The sequence below is a fragment of the Motacilla alba genome, chromosome 3 (genome assembly GCF_015832195.1).
Source record: "Motacilla alba alba isolate MOTALB_02 chromosome 3, Motacilla_alba_V1.0_pri, whole genome shotgun sequence".
Taxonomy (NCBI): Eukaryota; Metazoa; Chordata; class Aves; order Passeriformes; family Motacillidae; genus Motacilla; species Motacilla alba.
The window spans coordinates 1753595-1775653 of record NC_052018.1 but is presented as its reverse complement, the minus strand read 5'-3'; the positions used below and the strand labels follow the sequence as shown (position 1 = coordinate 1775653).

Sequence of the window (22059 nt, the reverse complement as noted above, 5' to 3'; positions counted from 1 at the left end):
GGCGCGGGGAAGATGCGGGATGTGGGATGCGGGGTGAAGGATGTGGGATCTCGGATTTGGGATGCGGGGTGCAGGATGCAGGGTGAAGGATGTGGGATCTTGGATTCGGGATGCAGGATGTGGGGAAGATGCGGATGTGGGATGCGGGGTGAAGGATGTGGGATCTCGGATTCGGGATGCGGGATGTGGGGAAGATGCAGATGTGGGATGCGAGGTGAAGGATGTGGGATCTCAGATTCAGGATGTGGGATGTGGGATGCAGGGTGAAGGATGTGGGATCTCAGATTCAGGATGTGGGATGTGGGATGCAGGGTGAAGGATGTGGGATCTTGGATTCGGGATGCGGGATGTGGGGAAGATGTGGATGTGGGATGAGGGGTGCAGGATGCGGGGTGAAGAATGTGGGATCTCAGATTTGGGATGCAGGATGTGGGATGCGGGGTGAAGGATGTGGGATCTCAGATTTGGGATGCGGGATGTGGGATGCGGGGTGAAGGATGTGGGATCTCTGATTTGGGATGTGGGATGCGGGGTGAAGGATGTGGCATCTTGGATTCGGGATGCAGGATGTGGGGAAGATGCGGATGTGGGATGCGGGGTGCAAGATGCGGGGTGAAGGATGTGGGATCTCATATTTGGGATGCGGGGTGTGGGGAAGATGCGGGTGTGGGATGAGGGGTGCAAGATGCGGAGTGAAGGATGTGGGATCTCGGATTTGAGATGTGGGATGTGGGATGCAGGGTGAAGGATGTGGGATCTCGGGTTTGGGATGCGGGATGTGGGGAAGATGCGGATGTGGGATGCGGGGTGAAGGATGTGGGATCTCGGATTTGGGATGTGGGGTGTGGGGAAGATGGGGATGTGGGATGCGGGGTGCAGGGTGCGGGATGCGGAGAAGGATGCGGAGAGGGATGCGGAAGGATGTGGGACGCAGGATGTGGGGTATGGGAAGGGTGCGGGGTGCGGGGTGGATGTGGGGTGCGGGATGAGGGATGTGGGGTGCAGGGTGTGCAGAGCGGGATGCGGGATTTTGGATGCAGGGTGCGGGATGCGGGATGAAGGATGCGGGGTGTGGGGAGGGTGCGGGATGTGGGGAAGATGCGGGATGCACGATGAAGGATGCGGGATGAGAGATGAGGGATGCGGGATATGGGGAGGGTGTGGGATGCGGGATGAGGGGAGGATGCGAGGTGCAGGATGCGGGGTGAGATGAAGGATGATGGATGTGGGATGCAGGGAAGATGTAGGATGCAGGATGAGGGATGTGGGGAAGCTGCGGGATGTGGGGAAGCTGCGAGGTGCGGGATCTGGAATGTGGGATGCGGGATGAGGGGAAAGATGCAGCATGCGGGATGCAGGATGCGAGATGCGGGGACAATGCGGGATGAGGGATTCGGGAAGTGGAGAAGATGCGGGATGCACGATGCGGGGATGATGCGGGATGCAGGATTCAGGATGCGCGATGTGGGGACGATGCGGGATTTGGGATGCGCGACGTGGGGACGATGCAGGATGCGGGATGCGGGATGTGGGGAAGCTGCGGGATGCGGGATTCGGGATGCGCGATGTGGAGACGATGCGGGATGCGCGATGTGGGGATGATGCGGGATGCGGGATTCGGGAAGTGGGGATGATGCGGGATGCGGGATTCGGGATGCGGGGACGATGCGGGATGTGCAATGTGGGGAAGCTGCGGGATGCGGGATGCGGGATTCGGGATGCGCGATGTGGGGACGATGCGGGATGCGGGATGCGGGGACGATGCGGGATGCGGGATTTGGGATGCACGATGTGGGGACGATGCGGGATGCGGGATTCGGGATGCACGATGTGGGGACGATGCGGGATGCGGGATTCGGGGTGCACGATGTGGGGACGATGCGGGATGCGGGATTCGGGATGCGCGATGTGGGGACGATGCGGGATGCGGGATTCGGGATGCGCGATGTGGGGACGATGCGGGATGCGGGATTTGGGATGCACGATGTGGGGACGATGCGGGATGCGGGATTTGGGAGGCACGATGTGGGGACGATGCGGGATGCGGGATGCGCGATGTGGGGACGCTGCGGGGTGCGGGGAAGCTGCGGGGCTGCGCGGGGATGGGCGCCCCGGGGCCGGTCCCTCCCGCCGGCAGCCCCGGGGGTGGGCTCAGCCGCGCACGTGGCCGGGGCGGGGGTGCGATCCCGGCCATAAAAACGCGAGCGGCTCCGCCGGAGCCGGGCAAGTCTCGGAGCCGAGCAGCCGCCAGCTCAGCGCAGGTAGGAATTCCTCCTCCTCCTCTTCTTCCCAGCTTGCTTTTCCCAGCTTTTCCTGCTTTTTTTCCCCCCTCCATCCACGGCCTCGCCGCGGGGCTGGACCCCGCGCTGCCCGCCGGAGCCCGGCGCCCGCAGGGAGCCGGTGCCGCTATCCCGGCGGAGGAAAAGTTTCGCTCTCCAGCCCCAAAATCCAGCCGAGTGGAGCCGCGGGGATGCAACAAGAGGCGGCGTGGCCTGCCCGGAGCCGGGGGTGCCGCCGGCTTCCTCCGGGATCCGCGGGAATTCTTTATATTTATTTTTTAGGGATTTTTTTTCTGGGGAGCAGCCACGCCACGATTTTGCCCATCCCGTGTTCCCACTCCTTTCCCTTCCAGCCGCGACTTCCCCGGGATCTTCCCGGCTGAGCCACCCCAAAAAAACCACACACACACACAAAAAAAGGACGAGCTTGGGGTTTTTTTTATTTTCTATTTTTTCTTTTTTTTTTGGTGCTTTGTTCTGTTCAGAGCCGCCCCCCCCCCCCAAAAAAAAAAAAAAAGGCAGGAAAGGAGCGGCTGAAGAGATGGAAATTGGGGGGGAAAAAAATAAATGTTATTCCCGATTTTTTCCCACCTCCAAGCAGCCTTTTCCCGGCTCCCATCTGCCTTTCCAGTCACACCGCGGCGCCTCATTTTGGCCAATTATGGCCAATTACCTGATTGAGGGGCACCGCGAAAAGGCAGCGCTGATTTTTTTTTTCCGCCGAGGATCTGTAACCACCACTCGTTCCAAATCCTTCCCAAATCCTTCTGATTTTCCACTGAAATCCCCCCAAAAATCCGCCGGCACCGAGGCGGGATTTGGGGGGAGCCGGGCAGGGGTTTAGCGGGGCTGGCGGGGCAATAATTTGAATTTTTAATTGGGAAAAGCTTTCCCTCCTTCCCCGATCCCACCGGATCCTTCCCGGCCGCCTCTGGATCAGGCCTTGGCTGAAAAAAGAGGGGAAAAAAAGGGGGATTTGGGATGGTTTTGCTGCGGGATGAATCCCCCCAAAGCGGAGCTGCTTTTTGGGGTGTTCGGGGCCATCCCAAAGGCGGGATAATCCCATGGGAAGAGGGGCTGGGAATGGCCTCAAATGGAGCGGATAAAATCCCATCTGAGGCAGCACCTGCTGCCCCTTGCAGCTCCTCTCTCCCGCCGTTTATTCCCACTCCCGCTGCTCCCACAATGGATTTTCCCACCTCATCCCATAAAAAAAAAAAAACCCCGCTCGTCCTGATGGATAAACCCGCCCTGAGCTGGATTTCCATTGGGAAAAAAAAAAAAAAACCCACATAAACTCATTTATTTTTAAATTTTTTATTTGTTCTTCTCCACCGAAATGAATGAGGGTAATTCCAACCGCATGGAAAAAAAACAACAATTGGGATTTCACCCTCGGGGCCGCCGCGTCCTGGAGAAGCCCTGCGGGGTGGATGGGGTTGGGGTTTTTTTTTGGGGGAGGAAAAGGAAGATTTTGGTGTCCGGGAGGAGGCGCGGGGGTGGCTGTGAGAGCCCCGGGCAGCAGGGGAGTGGGACCGGCCCGAGAATCCTTCGGGAAAAAGGGCCCGGGTTGGGTTTTGAGAGAGGGGGGAAATATTGGGGTTTATGGGGGAAAATGGGGGGGAAAGGGGAAAGAATGAGGGGGGAAAAGGGAAAGAATGAGGGGAAAAATGGGAGGAAATGGGAATAAATGAGGGGAAATAATGAGGGGAAAAAAGGGGGAAAATGGGAAAGAATGAGGGGAAAAATGGGAGGAAATGGGAATAAATGAGGGGAAAGAATGAGGGGAAAAAAGGGGGGAAATGGGAATAAATGAGGGGAAAGAATGAGGGGGAAAAAGGGGGGAAAATGGGAAAGAATGAGGGGGAAATGGGAATAAATGAGGGGAAAGAATGAGGGGGAAAATGGGAATAAATGAGGGGAAAGAATGAGGGGAAAAAAGGGGGAAATGGGAATAAATGAGGGGGAAAATGGGAATAAATGAGGGGAAAGAATGAGGGGAAAAAAGGGGGGAAATGGGAATAAATGAGGGGAAATAATGAGGGGAAAAAAGGGGGGAAATGGGAATAAATGAGGGGAAAGAATGAGGGGGAAAAAGGGGGGAAATGGGAAAGAATGAGGGGAAAAAAGGGGGGAAAATGGGAAAGAATGAGGGGAAAAAAGGGGGGAAATGGGAATAAATGAGGGGAAAGAATGAGGGGGGAAAAGGGGGGAAATGGGAAAGAATGAGGGGAAAAAATGGGGGGAAATGGGAATAAATGAGGGGGGAAAATGGGGGGAATGGGAAAGAAAGGTGGGAAAATGGGAAAGAATGAGAGGGAAAAGGTGGGGGAAAAGGGGAAAGAATGGGAGAAAAAAAAGGTGGGAAAATGGGAAAGAATGAGGGGGGGGAATGGGAAAGAACGGGAGAAAAAAGGTGGGAAAATGGGAAAGAAAGGTGGGGGAAAAGGGGAAGAATGAGAGGGGAAAGGTGGGGGAAAAGGGGAAAGAATGGGAGAAAAAAAGGTGGGGAAATGGGAAAAAAATGAGGGAAAAAAGTGAGAAAATGGGAAAGAATGAGGGGGGAAGTGGGAAAGAATGGGAGGAAAAAAAGGTGGGGAAAAAGGGGAAGGATGAGGGGGAAAATGTGAAGAAAGGAGGAAAATAAAAGAGGGGAAATGAGAAGGAATGAGGAAAAAAGGGGGGGGAAAGGGGAAAGAATGAGAGGGAAAAATGTGGGAAAAGGGGAAAGAATGAGAGAAAAACGTGGAAAATAGGGAAAACAAATATTGGGGGAAATGGGGAAAAGCGCCTCCCTTTTTTTCTTTTTATGGATTTGTGGCTGGGAAACTCAGGATGGGGGCTCGGAGCCGTCACCGCTCCCCACCGCTGCCACCCCAAAAAAAAAAAAAAACCCTAAAAAAAACCCCTAAAAGCGTCCGGGTTGAATTTTGGGGCGGGGGCTGCGCAGAGCGGGATCCGCTCCCTGATTTCCCCATCCCATTTTCCCACGGATCTCGCGCACTCGGAGCCTCTTGGGGACACGGGGACAGGGACAGGGGGTGGCAGCGCCTTTTGCTGCCGGGTTTTTTTTGGGGGGGTTTGGCCTCTCCCGGGAGCTGTGACTCACCCGAGCGCTTTCCATGACTCGGCGGAGATTAAAGCTCCTTATCAGCGTCCCCCGGACCCTCCGGCGGGTGACAGCCGCGACGTGGCACCGCTGTCACCGCCCGCCGGGGGACAAAAGGTGACCGTCATGCCCGGCAGGGACCCCGCGGGGTGCTCGGCGTGGGGCTGGCCCTGGGATGGGGGAGGATTTGGGACCCCCTAAACGCGGGGTCACATCCCCACCTCTGTCACCTTCTTCTGGTCCCTGGATTGTCCCCTAAACCTGGTGCCACATCCCCATCCTGTCCCTGTCACCTCTGTCTGGTTCCGTCACTGTCCCCTAAACCCGCTGCCACATCCCCATCCTGTCCCTGTCACCTCTGTCTGGTCCCTGGATTGTCCCCTAAACCCGGTGCCACGTCACCATCTCTGTCCCCTCTCTGTCCCCTCCTTCTGGTCCCTGGATTGTCCCCTAGCGGGGCCACGTCACCATCTCTGTCCCCTCTCTGTCACCTCTCTGTTCCCTCTGCCTGGACCCTGGATTGTCCCCTAAACCCGGTGTCACATCCCCACCTCTGTCACCTCCTTCTGGTCATGGATTGTCCCCTAAACCCGGTGTCACATCCCCACCTCTGTCACCTCTCTCTGGTCCCTGGATTGTCCCCTAAACCCGGCGCCATGTCCCCTTCTCTGTCACCTCCTTCTGGTCACAGATTGTCCCCTAAACTCGGTGCCACATCCCCACCTCTGTCACCTTCTTCTGGTCATGGATTGTCCCCTAAACCCGGTGCCATGTCCCCTTCTCTGTCACCTCCTTCTGGTCACAGATTGTCCCCTAAACCCGGTGCCACGTCCCCATCCTGTCCCCTCTGACTGGTCCCTGAATTGTCCCCTAAACCTGGTGTTGCATCCCCATCCTGTCACCTCTCTGTCACCTCTGCCTGGACTCTGAATTGTCCCCTATACCTGGTGCCACGTCCCCATCTCTGTCACATCTGTCACCGCTCTCTGGTCCCCTCATGGTCTCCTAAACCTGGTGCCACATCTCCCTCTGTTGTCCCTCTCTGTCACCTCTGCCTGGTCCCCTCATTGTCCCTTAAAACCGATGCCACATCCCCATCTATGTCACCTTCCTCTGGTCACCTCTCTGTCACCTCTCTGTCACCTCTCTGTGGTCCCTGGATTGTCCCCTGAACCCGGTGCCACATGCCCATCTCTGTCACCTCTCTGTCACCTCTCTGTGGTTCCCTCATTGTCCCCTCCCCTGGTGCCACATTCCCACCTCTGTCACCTCTGTCTGGTCCTTTAATTGTCCCCTAAACCTGCTGCCACATCCCCTTCTCTGTCACCTCTGTCACCTCCTTCTGGTCCCTGGATTGTCCCCTAAACCCGGTGCCACATCCCCACCTCTGTCCCCTCTGTCTGGCCCCTGAGTTGTCCCCTAAACCCGGTGCCACGTCCCACCTCTGTCTGCTTCCTAGATTGTTCCCTTCCCTGGTGTCACATCCCCATCCTGTCACCTCTGTCCCCTCTGTCTTGGTCCCTGGATTGTCCCCTAAACCCGGCGCCACGCCCCCTTCTCTGTCACCTCTATCTGGACACTGAATTGTCCCCTCCCCTGGTGCCACATCCCCATCCTGTCCCTCTCTGTCACCTCTGCCTGGTCCCTGAATTCACTCCTAAACCTGGTGCCACAGCTCCCCCTGTCCCTGTCTGTCCCAGCCTGTCCCCTCTCTCTGGTCCCCTCATTGTCCCCTAAACCCGGTGGCACAACCCCATCTCTGTCCCCTCTGTCACTTCTCTCTGGTCCCTGGATTGTCCCCTCCCCTGGTGCCACATCCTCATCTCTGTCACCTCTCCCTGGTCCCCTCATTGTCCCCTAAACCCGGTGCCAGGTCTCCATCCTGTCCCCTCTGCCTGGTCCCTGGATTGTCCCCTAAACCCGGTGCCACATCCCCATTTTTCTCCCTCTGTCACCTGTGGTCCCTGGATTGTCCCCTAAACCCAGTGCCACATCCCCATTTCTCTCCCTGTCTGTCACTTCTCTGTGGTCCCTGGATTGTCCCCTAAACCCGGTGCCACGTCAGCATCTCTGTCCCCTCTGTCACCTCCCTGTGGTCCCTAGATTGTCCCCTAAACCCAGTGCCACATCCCCTTTTCTGTCACCTCTCTCTGGTCCCCTCATTGTCCCCTAAACCCAGTGCCACATCCCCTTTTCTGTCACCTCTGTCACTTCTCAGTGGTCCCTGGATTGTCCCCTCCCCTGGTGCCACATCCCCTTCTCTGTCACCTCTCTCTCGTCCCCTCATTGTCCCCTAAACCGGGTGCCACGTCTCCCGGTGGCACACCCCCATCTCTGGACCCTGAATTGTCCCCTAGACCTGGTGCCACATCCCCATCTCTGTCCCCTCTGTCACCTCCTTCTGGTCCCTGGATTGTCCCCTAAACCCGCTGCCACATCCCCATCTCTGTCCCTTTCTATCCCCTCTCTCTGGTCCCCTCATTGTCCCCTAAACCCGCTGCCACATCTGCATCTCTGTCCCTTTCTGTCCCCTCTCTCTGGTTCCCTCACTGTCCCCTAAACCCGCTGCCACATCCCCATCCTGTCCCTGTCATCTCTGTCTGGTCCCTGGATTGTCCCCTAAACCCGCTGCCACATCCCCATCCTGTCCCTGTCACCTCTGTCTGGTCCCTGGATTGTCCCCTAAACCCGCTGCCACACCCCCATCTCTGTCCCTCTCTGTCACCTCTGTCTGGTCCCTGGATTGTCCCCTAAACCCGCTGCCACACCCCCATCTCTGTCCCTCTCTGTCACCTCTTGCTGGCCAAGCCACCTGTGACACGGAATTCCCCGGGAATTCCCGGGACTCGGGCCATCCCTGCCGGACCCTCCCGGGACAGGGACAGCGACAGGGCTGGCACGTCCCCAGAGCCACCCGGGAGCGGGGACAGGGAATTGTCACCGCGTGGGGACAGCTGGGAATGCGCGGCCCCGCCCCGGCCCGGCTCAGAGCGGCCCGGGACAGGGAGCGGGGCCGCGGGGACCTGCGCGGTTTGTGGGGTTTAATGGGGTTCAGTGGGGTTTCTGTGGGGTTTTGTGGGGTTTAGTGGGGTTTCTGTGGGGTTTCTGTGGGGTTTTGTGGGATTTCACAGGATTTTGTGGGGTTTTAGTGGGGTTTCTGTGGGGTTTAGTGGGGTTTTTGTGGGATTTTAGTGGGGTTTTAGTGGGGTTTTAGTGGGGTTTTAGTGGGGGTTTGTGGGGTTTAGTGGGGTTTTGTGTGGTTTTGTGGGGATTTTAGTGGGGTTTAGTGGGATTTTAGTGAGGCTTTAGTGGGGTTTTGTGGGATTTCACAGGGGTTTAGTGGGGTTTTAGTGGGGTTTAACGGGGTTTTAGTGGGGTTTTGTGGGATTTCACAGGGGTTTAGTGGGGTTTAGTGGGGTTTTAGTGTGGTTTAACGGGGTTTTAGTGGGGTTTTGTGGGATTTCACAGGGGTTTAGTGGAGTTTATTGGGGGTTTGTGGGGGTTTGTGGGGTTTTAGTGGGGTTTAGTGGGGGTTTGTGGGGTTTAGTGGGGTTTTAGTACGGGTTTGTGGGGATTTTAGTGGGGTTTAGTGGGATTTTAGTGAGGCTTTAGTGGGGTTTTGTGGGATTTCACAGGGGTTTAGTGGGGTTTTAGTGTGGTTTAACAGGGTTTAGTGGGGTTTCAGTGGAGTTTCAGTGGGGTTTCACAGGGTATAGTGGGGTTTTGTGGGATTTCACAGGGGTTTAGTGGGGTTTCAGTGGGGTTTCAGTGGGGTATTAGTGGGGCTTTGTGGAGTTTTAGTGGGGTTTTGAGGGATTTTTGTGGAGGTTTTTGTGGGGCTTTGTGGGATTTCACTGGGTTTAGTGGGGTTTTACAGGGTTTAGTGGGGTTTAGTGGGATTTCATAAGGTTTCTGTGGGGTTTAGTGGGGTTTTAGTGGGGGTTTTAGTGGGGTTTTGTGGGGGTTTAGTGGAGTTTTGTGGGATTTCACAGGATTTTAGTGGGGTTTCTGTGGGGTTTATTGGGGTTTTGTGGGGTTTTGTTTGGTTTTGTGGGGATTTTAGTGGGGTTTAGTGGGATTTTAGTGAGGTTTTAGTGGGCTCTGGTGGGGTTTTGTGGGATTTCACAGGGGTTTAGTGGGGTTTCAGTGGGGTTTTGTGGAGTTTTGTGTGGTTTAACAGGGTTTTTGTGGGGTTTTAGTGGGGGTTTAGTGGGATTTTAGTGGGGGTTTAGTGGGATTTTAGTGGGGGTTTAGTGGGATTTTAGTGGGGGTTTAGTGGGGGTTTGTGGAGTTTAGTGGGGGTTTGTGGGGTTTAGTGGGGTTTTAGTACGGGTTTATGGGGATTTTGTGGGGTTTTAGTGGGGTTTAGTGGGGTTTTAGTGGGGTTTAGTGGGGTTTAGTGGGGTTTTGAGGTTTTTTTGTGGAGGTTTTAGTACGGTTTAGTGGGATTTCATTGGGTTTAGTGGGGTTTCAGTGAGGTTTCACAGGGTATAGTGGGGTTTTGTGGGATTTCATAAGGTTTTAGTGGGGTTTGTGGAGTTTCAGTGGGGTTTTCTGGGGTTTTAGTGGGGTTTTAGTGGGGTTTCTGTGGGATTTTACAGGGTTTTAGTGGGGTTTTAGTGGGTTTTAGTGGGGTTTTTGTGGGGTTTTCTGGGGTTCAGTGGGGTATTAGTGGGGTTTTGAGGGATTTTGTGGGGTTTTAGTGGGGTTTTTGGTGGGGTTTTCTGAGGTTTGACAGGGTTTTGTGGGGTTTTAGTGGGGGTTTGTGGGGTTTTAGTGGGGTTGTGTGGGATTTCACAGGCTTTCTGTGGGGTTGTAGTGGGGTTTTAGTGGGGTTTTCTGGGGTTTAACAGGGTTGTAGTGGGGTTTTAGTGGGGGTTTGTGTAGTTGTAGTGGGGTTTAGTGGGATTTCATGGGGTTTTAGTGGGGTTTTGTGTGGTTTAACAGGGTTTTAGTGGGGGTTTGTGGGGTTTCTGTGGGGTCTTTGGGGTTTAGTGGGGGTTTAGTGGGGATGTGTGGGGTTTTGTGGGGGTTTTGTGGGATTTCACAGGGTTTTGTGGGATTTTAGTGGAGTTTCACAGGGTTTTAGTGGGGTTTAGTGGGGGGTTGTGGGGTTTAACAGGGTTTAGTGGGATTTCATGGGGTTTTGCGGGATTTTGTGGAGTTTTAGTGGGGTTTAGTGGGATTTCATAGGATTTTGTGGGGTTTAGTGGGGTTTTGTGGGATTTCACTGGTTTAGTGGGGTTTTAGTGGGGTTTTAGTACGGGTTTGTGGGGTTTTAGAGGGGTTTTAGTACAGGTTTGTGGGATTTTGCAGGATTTTGCAGGATTTTGCAGGGTTCTGTGGTACTTTGTGGTGTTTCACGGGGTTTTGTGGGGTTTTGCAGGGGTTTAGCGGGGTTTTGTGGGGTTTTGCGGGCATTTAATGGGTTTTTGTGGGGTTTTGTGGGATTTCACAGGGTTTAGTGGAGTCTTCTGGGGCTTTGTGGGGATTCTGCAGGAATTTAGTGGAGATTTTGTGGGATTTTGCCGGGATTATGCAGGGATTTTTTGGGATTTCATGGGATTTAGTGGGATTTTGCGGGGGTTTAGTGGGGTTCTGTGGGATTTTGCGGGGATTTAGTGGGGTTTTGTGGGATTTTGCAGGGATTTAGTGGGATTTCACGGGGTTTCGTGGGGTTTTGCAGGGTTTTATGAGGCTTCGTGGGGTTTTGCAAAGGTTTTTGGGATTTTGCCTTGCTTCGCAGGGTTTTGCAGGGTTTCACGGGATTTCCCGGGATTTTCTAGGGTTTCCCGGGATTTTGCAGGGGTTTGTGGGATTTTGTAGGGTTTCACGGGGTTTTCTGTGCTTTGGTGGGATTTTCTAGGATTTTCTAGGATTTCACGGGATTGTGCAAAGCTTGCTGGGATTTTTAGGAATTTTAAAGGGTTTCATGGGATTTTTTGCATTTCACAGGGTTTTGTGGGATTTTTTTCATATTTTGCAGGATTTTTTGGTAGTTTTGTGGGATTTTTTTGGGATTTCATGGGATTCTTTTTGGTTTTGAGGCGTTTTGTGGGATTTTTTTGATTTTGCTGGATTTTTATGATTTCCGCGTGATTTCTTGGGGGGGATTTTGAGGAGTTTTGCAGGATTTTTTTGGGATTTCCTGTGATTTTGGGGGATTTTTGGGGATTTTTTTTGATTCCGCATGATTTTTTTGAGGGGATTTCGAGGAGTTTTGCAGGACTTTTTTGGGGGGGATTTCCTGGGATTTTTGTGGGATTTTGCCTTGATTTTGGGGGATTTTTGGGGATTTTTTTATTTTGTGGGATTTTTTTGGGGGGATTTTGAGGCGTTTTGTGGGATTTTTTTGATTTTGCTGGATTTTTTTGATTTCACGTGATTTTTTTGGGGTATTTTGAGGAGTTTTGCAGGATTTTGTTGGGATTTCCTGTGATTTTTTTGGGTTTCCGCCGTGATTTTGGGGGATTTTTTTGGGGGATTTTTTTTATTTCGCGGGATTTTTTTGGGGATCCCGCGGGGCTTTTTGGGATATAATTTCGGGGGGGTTCTGACGGGCGTGTCCCCGCAGCCGCCGCCGGTGGCACCATGAGGGCCGTGCTCTGGGACCTGCTGCTGCTGTGGCTCTGCGCCCGCGCGCGCAGCGACTGCCGCGGGGACTGCCTGCACTGCGACCGCCAGCTCTACCGCGACAGCTTCGACGTCCTCGTGAGTGCCACCAGCTGTCCCCTGTCCCCACATCCAGGGCATCTGGGAGCCCTTTTCCCACTGCTGGGGTCTGGGGGACATCAGGAATGCCACCAGCTGTCCCTTGTCCTCACATCTGGAGGATCTGGGAGCTCTTTTCCCTCTGCTGGGGTCTGGGGGACATCAGGAATGCCACCAGCTGTCCCTTGTCCTCACATCTGGGGGATCTCGGTGCCCTTTTCCCTCTGCTGGGGTCTGGGGGACATTGGGAGTGCCACCACCGCTGTCCCTTGTCCCCACATCCAGGGCATCTGGGAGCCCTTTTCCCACTGCTGGGGTCAGGGGGACATCAGGAATGCCACCAGCTGTCCCTTGTCCTCACATCTGGAGGATCTGGGAGCTCTTTTCCCTCTGCTGGGGTCTGGGGGACATCGGGAGTGCCACCACCGCTGTCCCTTGTCCCCACATCCAGGGCATCTGGGAGCTCTTTTCCCTCTGCTGGTGTCTGGGGGACATCAGGAGTGCCACCAGCTGTCCCCTGTCCCCACGCCCAGGGCATCTGGGAGCTCTTTTCCGTCTGCTGGGGTCTGGGGGACATCAGGAGTGCCACCAGCTGTCCCCTGTCCCCATGCCCGGGGGATCTCGGTGCCCTTTTCCCTCTGCTGGTGTCTGGGGGACATTGGGAGTGCCACCACCACTGTCCCTTGTCCTCACATCTGGAGGATCTGGGAGCTCTTTTCCGTCTGCTGGGGTCTGGGGGACATTGGGAGTGCCACCACCGCTGTCCCTTGTCCCCACATCCAGGGCATCTGGGAGCTCTTTTCCCTCTGCTGGGGTCTGGGGGACATCGGGAGTGCCACCCCTGCTGTCCCTTGTCCTCACATCTGGAGGATCTCGGTGCCCTTTTCCGTCTGCTGGGGTCTGGGGGACATCAGGAATGCCACCAGCTGTCCCTTGTCCTCACATCTGGGGGATCTCGGTGCCCTTTTCCCTCTGCTGGGGTCTGGGGGACATTGGGAGTGCCACCACCGCTGTCCCTTGTCCCCACATCCAGGGCATCTGGGAGCCCTTTTCCCACTGCTGGGGTCAGGGGGACATCAGGAATGCCACCAGCTGTCCCTTGTCCTCACATCTGGAGGATCTGGGAGCTCTTTTCCCTCTGCTGGGCTCTGGGGGACATCGGGAGTGCCACCACCGCTGTCCCTTGTCCCCACATCCAGGGCATCTGGGAGCTCTTTTCCCTCTGCTGGGGTCTGGGGGACATCGGGAGTGCCACCAGCTGTCCCCTGTCCCCACGTCTGGAGGATCTCAGTGCCCTTTTCCCTCTGATGGGGTCTGGGGGACATTGGGAGTGCCACCCCTGCTGTCCCTTGTCCTCACATCTGGAGGATCTCGGTGCCCTTTTCCCTCTGCTGGGGTCTGAGGGACATTGGGAGTGCCACCACCGCTGTCCCTTGTCCCCACATCCAGGGCATCTGGGAGCTCTTTTCCCTCTGCTGGGGTCTGGGGGACATCGGGAGTGCCACCACCGCTGTCCCCTGTCCCCACACCCGGGGGATCTCGGTGCCCTTTTCCCTCTGCTGGGCTCTGGGGGATTTGGGGCTTGAGGGGAAGGTGCCACCTGCTGTCATTGTCACTGTCGTCGTCACTCCTGGGTGGGTGCTCCTGGATGGTCGCAAGGGAAGGTGAAGATCCCAAATCAGGGTGGAGATCCCAAATCGGGTGCTGAGGATGTCCAAGATGGTCCTGAAGGGGCACCAAGATGGAAGATGGCCCCAAATCAGGGTGAAGATCCCAAACCAGGATGGTCCCGAGGGAAGGTGAAGATCCCAAATCAGGATGGTCCTAAACCACGAAGGTCCCAAGACCCAAACCATCCCCAGCTTCCATCCCCACCACGGCTTCACCCATCCCAAACCCCTGAGGAGCCTCCAAAATCCCACTCGGAGCCCCGCCCGGGTGGGAGGAGCTCGGAGATCCCACAGCTCCTCCGGGCCTGGATTTGTGTCCCACAGGGGACGGGAAGCGCCGTGCAAGCGGAATTTGGGGTTTTCCAGCTCCTAAATCCTTTCTTTTCCTCTCTGCTGAGCCGTGGCCGTGTCCCGGCGTTCCCGGAGGATTGTCCACCTCCCCCGTTCATTTGGGATAACGAATCCCACTGGGTGGACACGTCCAGCTTGGAAACCCCAAGGGTTGGGAAATATCCCAAAAAAACCCAGAAGAAACCAGAAACTTCCAGGAGATGCCGGAGCCACCCCAGTGCCACCAAGGCCACATCGCTGCCACCAAGTTTTGGGGTGCCACCACCCTGCTTGGGCCCCAAAAGGTCGGTTTGAAGGCACCAGAACCTCCATGAGATCCCCTTTTCCTGCCTGGTCCTGCTCCTGGAGCTCCAGCCAGAACCTTGGAGAGGAGCTGGGATGGCTGGTGGCCCATGGACCCCAGGGCAGGTCCTATCCCAAAGCCAGGGCGCTTGGAAACGGAATTTGGGGTCTCCTGGGGCTCGGTTTGGGCTGGGAGGAGCCTCGTGGTGGGATTTGGGATCTCCTGGGGCTCAGTTTGGGCTGGAAGGAGCCTCGTGGCGGGATTTGGGATCCCCTGAGGTTCCAGGCTGGAAGGAGCCTCGTGGTGGGATTTGGGATCTCCTGAGGCTCGGTTTGGGCTGGAAGGAGCCTCGTGGTGGGATTTGGGATCTCCTGGGGCTTGGTTTGGGCTGGAAGGAGCCTCATGGTGGGATTTGGGATCCCCTGAGGTTTCAGGCTGGAAGGAGCCTCGTGGTGGGATTTGGGATCCCCTGAGGTTCCAGGCTGGAAGGAGCCTCGTGGTGGGATTTGGGATCTCCTGAGGCTCGGTTTGGGCTGGGAGAAGCCTCGTGGTGGGATTTGGGATCTCCTGAGGCTCTGGGCTGGAAGGAGCCTCGTGGTGGGATTTGGGATCTCCTGGGGCTCAATTTGGGCTGGACGGAGCCTCGTGGCGGGATTTGGGATCCCCTGAGGTTCCAGGCTGGAAGGAGCCTCGTGGTGGGATTTGGGATCTCCTGGGACTCAGTTTGGGCTGGGAAGAGCCTCGTGGTGGGATTTGCGACCTTCCACCATTTCCAAAGCGACGTCCGAGGAAGTCCCACCGGCTCCATGGAGCAGGAGATCCCTGGAATTTCCGGTGCCAGGGAAGGACAGGGACAGGCCGCTGCTCAGGATGGGGTGAATCACTCCTGTCCCGGTCCCCAGGGCCACCAAAGCCACCAACCAAAGATGTGGAAGAACCTCCCCAGGCGGTTTTGGAGCATCAGCCGCTGTTCACCGAGGATTCCCGACCCGCTCCGAGCTGGGCACAGAGCCACTTCCAGGAGAATTGTCACCTCAGCCCGGTGGCCTGGGATGTCCATGCCGGAGGGTGACGGGACCTTGGCGCCGTCACCTCCGTGGGATCCATCTCCTCCAGCAGCACAGACGCTTCCAAAGCCTTGGAAAAGCCAGGAGAGGGCCTCGGCTCAGCGCGGGACGCCCTCGGTGACTCCGCAAGGCCCCGTCCTACAAAACCCCCCTCACTGCCTGGTCTGGGGACAATTCCCCCTCTTTTGGGTTTTGTGGGACCATCCCTCAAAAGGGGTCGGGAAGAACCGGTGGAGCTCCAGCCCTGAGTGACCACGCCGGGAGCGGTGGCACCTCCCTGCTGGCCACGCTGGTGCCGCCAAGGTGGAGAAGTTCTGGGGCCCGCCGGTGGCCGTGAGACCTCCGGATGTCCCCCAGCTCGCCTGGGTGGCAGCAGGTCCCCGTTGTCCCATCCCATGGGAATGCCGGGGGTTTAGGGGGCCAAAGGAGGAGGTTTTGGTGCGTTTCCGGGAATAAATCCAGAATTTGTTCTTGGGTGGAAGAGCCACGGGAAGGACGAACCCGCCGTGAGGAACGGGGTGGAGCGAGGGGTGGTTTGGGGGAAAAAGGGATAAAAAAAATGGATTTTAGGGTTGGAGGGAAGGATGGGAATCTCCACCTGGCTGGGGAAGCCCAGCTGAGCATTTGAAGGACCCCACCGTGAAGGAGACGTCGGGATGGAGGTGAGGACGACCCTTCCCTTCCCACGCTTCCTTCCGGAGTTCATCGAGTTCGGCTCTTCTGATTTTCTCCCGGATGGTTTTCCCCGGGCGCTGGGTTTGGTGGCACCAAAAAAGGGACTTTCCATGTCCTGTCCAGCTCGGAAAGGGATGAAGCACAACCACCGTGGTGGGTTTGGTGGCACCAAAGAAGGATTTTCCATGTCCTGTCCGGCTTGGAAAGGGATGAAGCACAGCTGTGGTGGTTTGGTGGCACCAAGAAAGGACTTCCCATGTCCTGTCCAGCCTGGAAGGGGATGAGACACAACCATGGTGGTTTGGTGGCACCAAGAAAAGGACTTTCCATGCTCTGTCCAGCTTGGAAAGGGATGAGACACAACCATGGTGGGTTTGGTGGCACCATAAAAGGACTTTCCATGTCCTGTCTGGCCTGGAAGGTGATGAGACACAACCATGGTGGGTTTGGGGGCACCAAAACCCCACAGCAGGGCTGGATCTGTGTCCTGTCCAGTCTGGAAAGGGATGAGACAACCGTGGTGGGTTTGGTGGCACCAAAACCCCACAGCAGGGACAGGGCCATGTCCTGCCTGGCCTGGAAAGGGACGAGACGCAGCCGTGGTGGGATGAGCCGCCGGAGCCAAAGGACGCCGGTGATGAAGGGACGTGGTGGGAACGGCCGTTCCTGGGGGCTGGAGGAGCTGGAGGAGCTGGAGGTGCCCCCTGCCTTTGAGGAAGGATGGAGGAGGATCTGGGAAGCTTCCCGTGAATCTCTGGAGAGGTGTTGGAGCTTTTCCGTCTTCGTCCCGTGGAGCCGTTCCGAAGCTGTGCAGGACGGGAAGGTCACCGGGAGCAGCCAGCGTGGATTCACGGAGGAGCAGCGGTGCTTGGCCAGCCCTGAGGCTGGGCCTGACCTTCATCCTGGTGTCCCGTGACATCCTCGAGGACAATCCCGGGGCGGATAAACCCGGAGCACCAGGACTCCTTCAGGATAACGGGGCAGGAGGACCTCAGCAGATGCTGCAGAGCTGGGAGGGCTGGTGGGACCCCACAGGGTTCTGCTGCCAGCCAGAGGAACATTCCCAGCTGGAGAAATCTCGGGAAGAGCAGAGTTCTGCCTCTGGGGAGGAACAACTCCAGGCACCAGGATCTGCCATGGGAACGGGCCAGAGGTCCCTTCCCACCTCCGGCATCCCTTCCCACCTCCGGCATCCCTTCCCATGTCCATCCCAGACTGTGCCACCTTCACCATCCCTTCCCACTTCCATAATCCCTTCCCACCTTCATCCTTCCATCCCACTTCCATCCCATCCCGTCCCACCTCCACCGTCCCTTCCCACCTCCACCATCCCTTCCCACCTCCACCATCCCTTCCCACCTCCATCCTGTCCTGCCACTGTCCCTTCCCACCTTCCCCGTCCCTTCCCACCTTCACCCCATCCCTTCCCCGCTCCATCCCGTCCCACCTCCATCCCATCTCGTCCCACCTCCATCCCATCCCACCTCCATCCCGTCCCGTCCCTCTTCCATCCCGTCCCTCCTTTATCCCACCCCACCTCCATCCCATCCCACCCCCATCCCACCTCCATCCTGTCCCTCCTCCATCCCATCCCACCTCCATCCCTTCCCACCTTCACCGTCCCTTCCTACCTCCATCCCATCCCAACCACCACCATCCCTTCCCCACTCCATCCTGCTTCCACCTCCATGGTCCCTTCCCACCTCCACCATCCCTTCCCACCTCCACCGTCCCTTCCCGCCTCCATCCCATCTCACCTCCATCCCATCCCATCTCACCTCCATCCAGTCCCACCTCCATCCAGTCTCACCTCCATCCCATCCCATCTCCATCCAGTCCCACCTCCATCCCTTCCCACCTCCACTGTCCCTTCCCGGCTCCATCCCATCCCAGCTCCATCCCATCCCGTCCCAGCTCCATCCCATCCCATCCCACCTCCATCCCGTCCAGCTCCATCCCATCCCACCTCCATCCCGTCCACCCCCATCCCATCCCATCCCACCTCCATCCCATCCCGTCCCACCTCCATCCTGTCCCATCCTGTCCCACCTCCATCCCATCCCAGCTCCATCCCATCCCGTCCCATCCCACCTCCATCCCATCCCATCCCACCTCCATCCCATCCCGTCCCACCTCCACCGCCCCGAGTCGATGATTCCTGGCCCGTGGCACCCAGCAGAGCTCGGAGCGTTGGACCGGGATCCCCGGAATTCCCAGGGACAGCGTGGGGCGCGGCCGGGGGAGCTCGCAGAGCGCGGCCGGGCATCTCCACCACCTTCCGTCCGCGGGGAGCCCGGCACGGGCTCGGGCAGGAGGCGCCTCCGGGGAGGGATGAGGCCGGGGACGCGCCGAGGAGCTGCCGGCACCGAAGTTCCCCTGCCCCGCTCTCGGCTCAGCTGCTCTGGCCTTTCCTCCTTCTTTTACCATTTTCCCCACTTTTTACATATTTTTTCCTCTTTTTATTTCCCTTTTTCCTCCACTTTTATTTTTTTCCTCTTTTTTTCCCTCTTTATTTCCCTTTTTTCCTCCCAATTTTAATTTTTTTTTTCTCTTGGGGAGGAGGCACCTCCTGGGATGAGGCCGGGGGCGCGCCGAGGAGCTGCCGGCACCGTCCCGTGGGTGCTTCCAACGGGATGGGTGTCGGTGTCGGGATGGGGTTCGGGATGGGTGTCGGTGTCGGGATGGGGTTCGGGATGGGTGTCGGTGTCGGGATGGGGCTTGGGATGGGTGTTGGTGTCGGGATTGATGTTGGGATGGAAGTTGGAATGGGTGTCGGATGGATGTTGGGATGGATGTTGGTGTTGGGATGGGTGTTGGATGGGTGTTGGTGTTTGGTTGGATGTCGGGATGGGTGTTGGATGGGTGTTGGTGTTTGGTTGGATGTCGGGATGGGTGTCACAATGGGTGTCGGTGTTTGGTTGGATGTCGGGATGGGTGTCACAATGGGTGTCGGTGTTTGGTTGGATGTCAGGATGGGTGTTGGATGGGTGTTGGTGTTTGGCTGGATGTCGGGATGGGTGTCACAATGGGTGTTGGTGTTTGGCTGGATGTCGGGATGGGTGTCACAATGGGTGTTGGTGTTTGGCTGGATGTCAGGTTGGATGTTGGAAGGAGTGTTAGATGGGTGTCGGGATGGGTTTTGGATGGGTGTCAGATGGGTGTTTGTGTTTGGATGGATGTCGGGATGGGTGTTGGTGTTTGGATGGATGTCGGGTTGGGTGTCGGGTTGGGTGTCGGGATAGGTGTCGGGATGGGTGTTGGATGGGTGTTGGTGTTTGGTTGGATGTCAGGATGGGTGTTGGGATGGGTGCCGGGATGGGTGTTGGATGGGTGTTGGTGTTTGGCTGGATGTCGGGATGGGTGTTGGGTGGGTGTTGGTGTTAGGTTGGATATCGAGTTGAATGTTGGATGGGTGTTGGGATGGGTGTCGAATGGGTGTCAGATGGATGTTGGATGGGTGTTGGTGTTAGGTTGGGTGTTGGGATGGGTGTCAGGATGAGTGTTGGATGGGTGTGAGATGGATGTCGGGATGGGTGTTGGATGGGTGTTGATGTCAGGATGGGGTTTGGGATGGATGTCAGGATGGGTGTCGGATGGGTGTCAGGATGGGTGTCAGATGTTGGTGTTTGGTTGGATGTTGGGATAGGTGTCGGATGTTGGTGTTTGGTTGGATGTTGGGATAGGTGTTGGATGGGTGTTGGATGGGTGTTGATGTCAGGATGGGGTTTGGGATAGATGTTGGATGGGTGTTAGATGGATGTTGGTGTTGGGTTGGGTGTTGGATATGTGTCGGGTTGGATGTCGGGATGGGTATCGGATGGGTGTTGATGTTGGGATGGGTGTTTGGATGGGTGTTGGATGGGTGTCATGATGGGTGTTGGTGTTCAGATGGATGTTGGGATGGGTGTCAGGATGGGTGTCGGGATGGGTGTTGGATGGGTGTCGGTGTTTGGTTGGGTGTCGGGATGCGTGTTGGATGAGTGTTGGATGGGTGTTGGTGTTAGGTTGGGTGTCACAATGGGTGTTGGTGTTTGTATGGATGTCGGGATGGGTGTTGGATGGGTGTTGGTGTTCCGATGGATGTCGGGATGGGTGTTGGATGGGTGTTGGTGTTTGGTTGGATGTCGGGATGGGTGTCACAATGGGTGTTGGTGTTTGGTTGGATGTCGGGATGGGTGTTGGATGGGTGTTGGTGTTTGTATGGATGTCGGGATGGGTGTTGGATGGGTGTTGGTGTTAGGTTGGGTGTCACAATGGGTGTCGGTGTTTGGTTGGATGTTGGGATGGGTGTTGGATGGGTGTTGGTGTTTGTATGGATGTCGGGATGGGTGTTGGATGGGTGTTGGTGTTTGGTTGGATGTCGGGATGGGTGTTGGATGGGTGTCGGTGTTTGGTTGGATGTTGGGATGGATGTCGGGATGGGTGTTGGTGTTTGTATGGATGTCGGGATGGGTGTTGGTGTTTGTATGGATGTTGGGATGGGTGTTGGATGGGTGTTGGTGTTCCGATGGATGTCGGGATGGGTGTTGGATGGGTGTTGGTGTTTGGTTGGATGTCGGGATGGGTGTTGGATGGGTGTTGGTGTTTGTATGGATGTCGGGATGGGTGTTGGATGGGTGTCGGTGTTTGGTTGGATGTTGGGATGGGTGTTGGATGGGTGTTGGTGTTCGGCTGGATGTCGCGACGGACGTCAGGCTGGGTGCCGGCAGCGCGGTGCCGCCGACGCTCCCGACGCTCCCTTCCACCCCCGTGAGCGCCCCCTGACGCGCGCCCGCCTTTCCCCGGCAGATCTGCATCCTGGAGTGCGAAGGCCAGGCCGTGCCCCGCGCCACCTGGGAGCTCTGCGCCGCCGCCGGCCGGGCGGCGCCGCGGCCCCGCCGCCTCTCGGGCCGGCCCTGGCCCTCGGGCGAAGCGCGCCTCGCCGACGCCGAGCGGGGCCGCGCCGGGAGCCTGGGCGCGGCCCGGCCGCGAGGAGGACGAGGAGGAGGAGGAGGACATTTCCCGGCGGCCGGGAGCGGGCCGCGCGGCCAAGGGGGTGCAGAAGAGGTACGGGGGCTTCATCGGGGTGCGCAAGTCGGCGCGGAAGTGGAACAACCAGAAGAGGTTTAGCGAGTTCCTGAAGCAGTACCTGGGCATGGCGCCGCGCTCCAGTGAGTACGGCCGCGGCGGCGCCGGCGACGCCAACGAGATCTAAGCGGGATCCAACCCTCCACACCCCGCCCGCCACATCCCATGGGTGCCATCCTACAAGGGGGCCATCACCGAGAGAAAAACAAACCAAAACGCGGAAAAACGGCTCGGAAACGCCAGCGCCGGCCGGCCACCGGGAGGGACGCGGGGACGCGCGGGGAGGGACGCGGGGGGACGCCGTGAGGACACCTTGGGGTTCACTCTCGGGGCTGCCTTCAAGGTCACCTTTGGGGACACCTTTGTGGGCACCTTGGGGGCACCTTTGGGTTCACTCTCGGGGCTGCCTTCAAGGTCACCTTTGGGGTCACCTTTGGGGTCACCTTTGTGGTCACCTTGGGGACACTTTGGGGTTCACTCTTGGGGCTGCCTTCAAGGTCACCTTTGGGGTCACCTTTGTGGGCACCTTGGGGGCACCTTTGGGTTCACTCTCGGGGCTGCCTTCAAGGTCACCTTTGGGGTCACCTTCGTGGGCACCTTCGGGGTCACCTTTGGGGTCATCCTTGGGGTCACCTTCAGGGTCACCTTTGGGGTTGCCCTTATGGTCACTGTTGTGGTCGCCTTTGGGAGCGTCTTTGGGGTCACCCTCGGGGTCACCTTTGGGGTTGCCCTTGTGGTCACCGTTGTGGTCACCTTTGGGAGCGTCTGTGGGGACACATTTGGGGTCACCTTGGGGTCACCCTCAGGGTTGCCCTTGGGGTCACCTTTGGGGCCACCTTCAGGGTCC

The 22059-nt window shown here is 57.1% G+C and overlaps 1 protein-coding gene across 1 annotated transcript; it reads left to right on the top strand.

The window, feature by feature from the left end:
• Positions 1 to 2200: 2200 nt before the first annotated feature.
• PNOC (prepronociceptin) lies at positions 2201 to 21476 on the top strand. Its single transcript, XM_038132707.1, is given in 4 exon segments — positions 2201 to 2261; positions 11963 to 12099; positions 20934 to 21065; positions 21067 to 21476. Coding segments are annotated over 3 exon segments (525 nt in total). The 5' UTR covers positions 2201 to 2261; positions 11963 to 11979; the 3' UTR covers positions 21340 to 21476.
• The last annotated feature ends 583 nt before the right edge of the window (positions 21477 to 22059 follow it).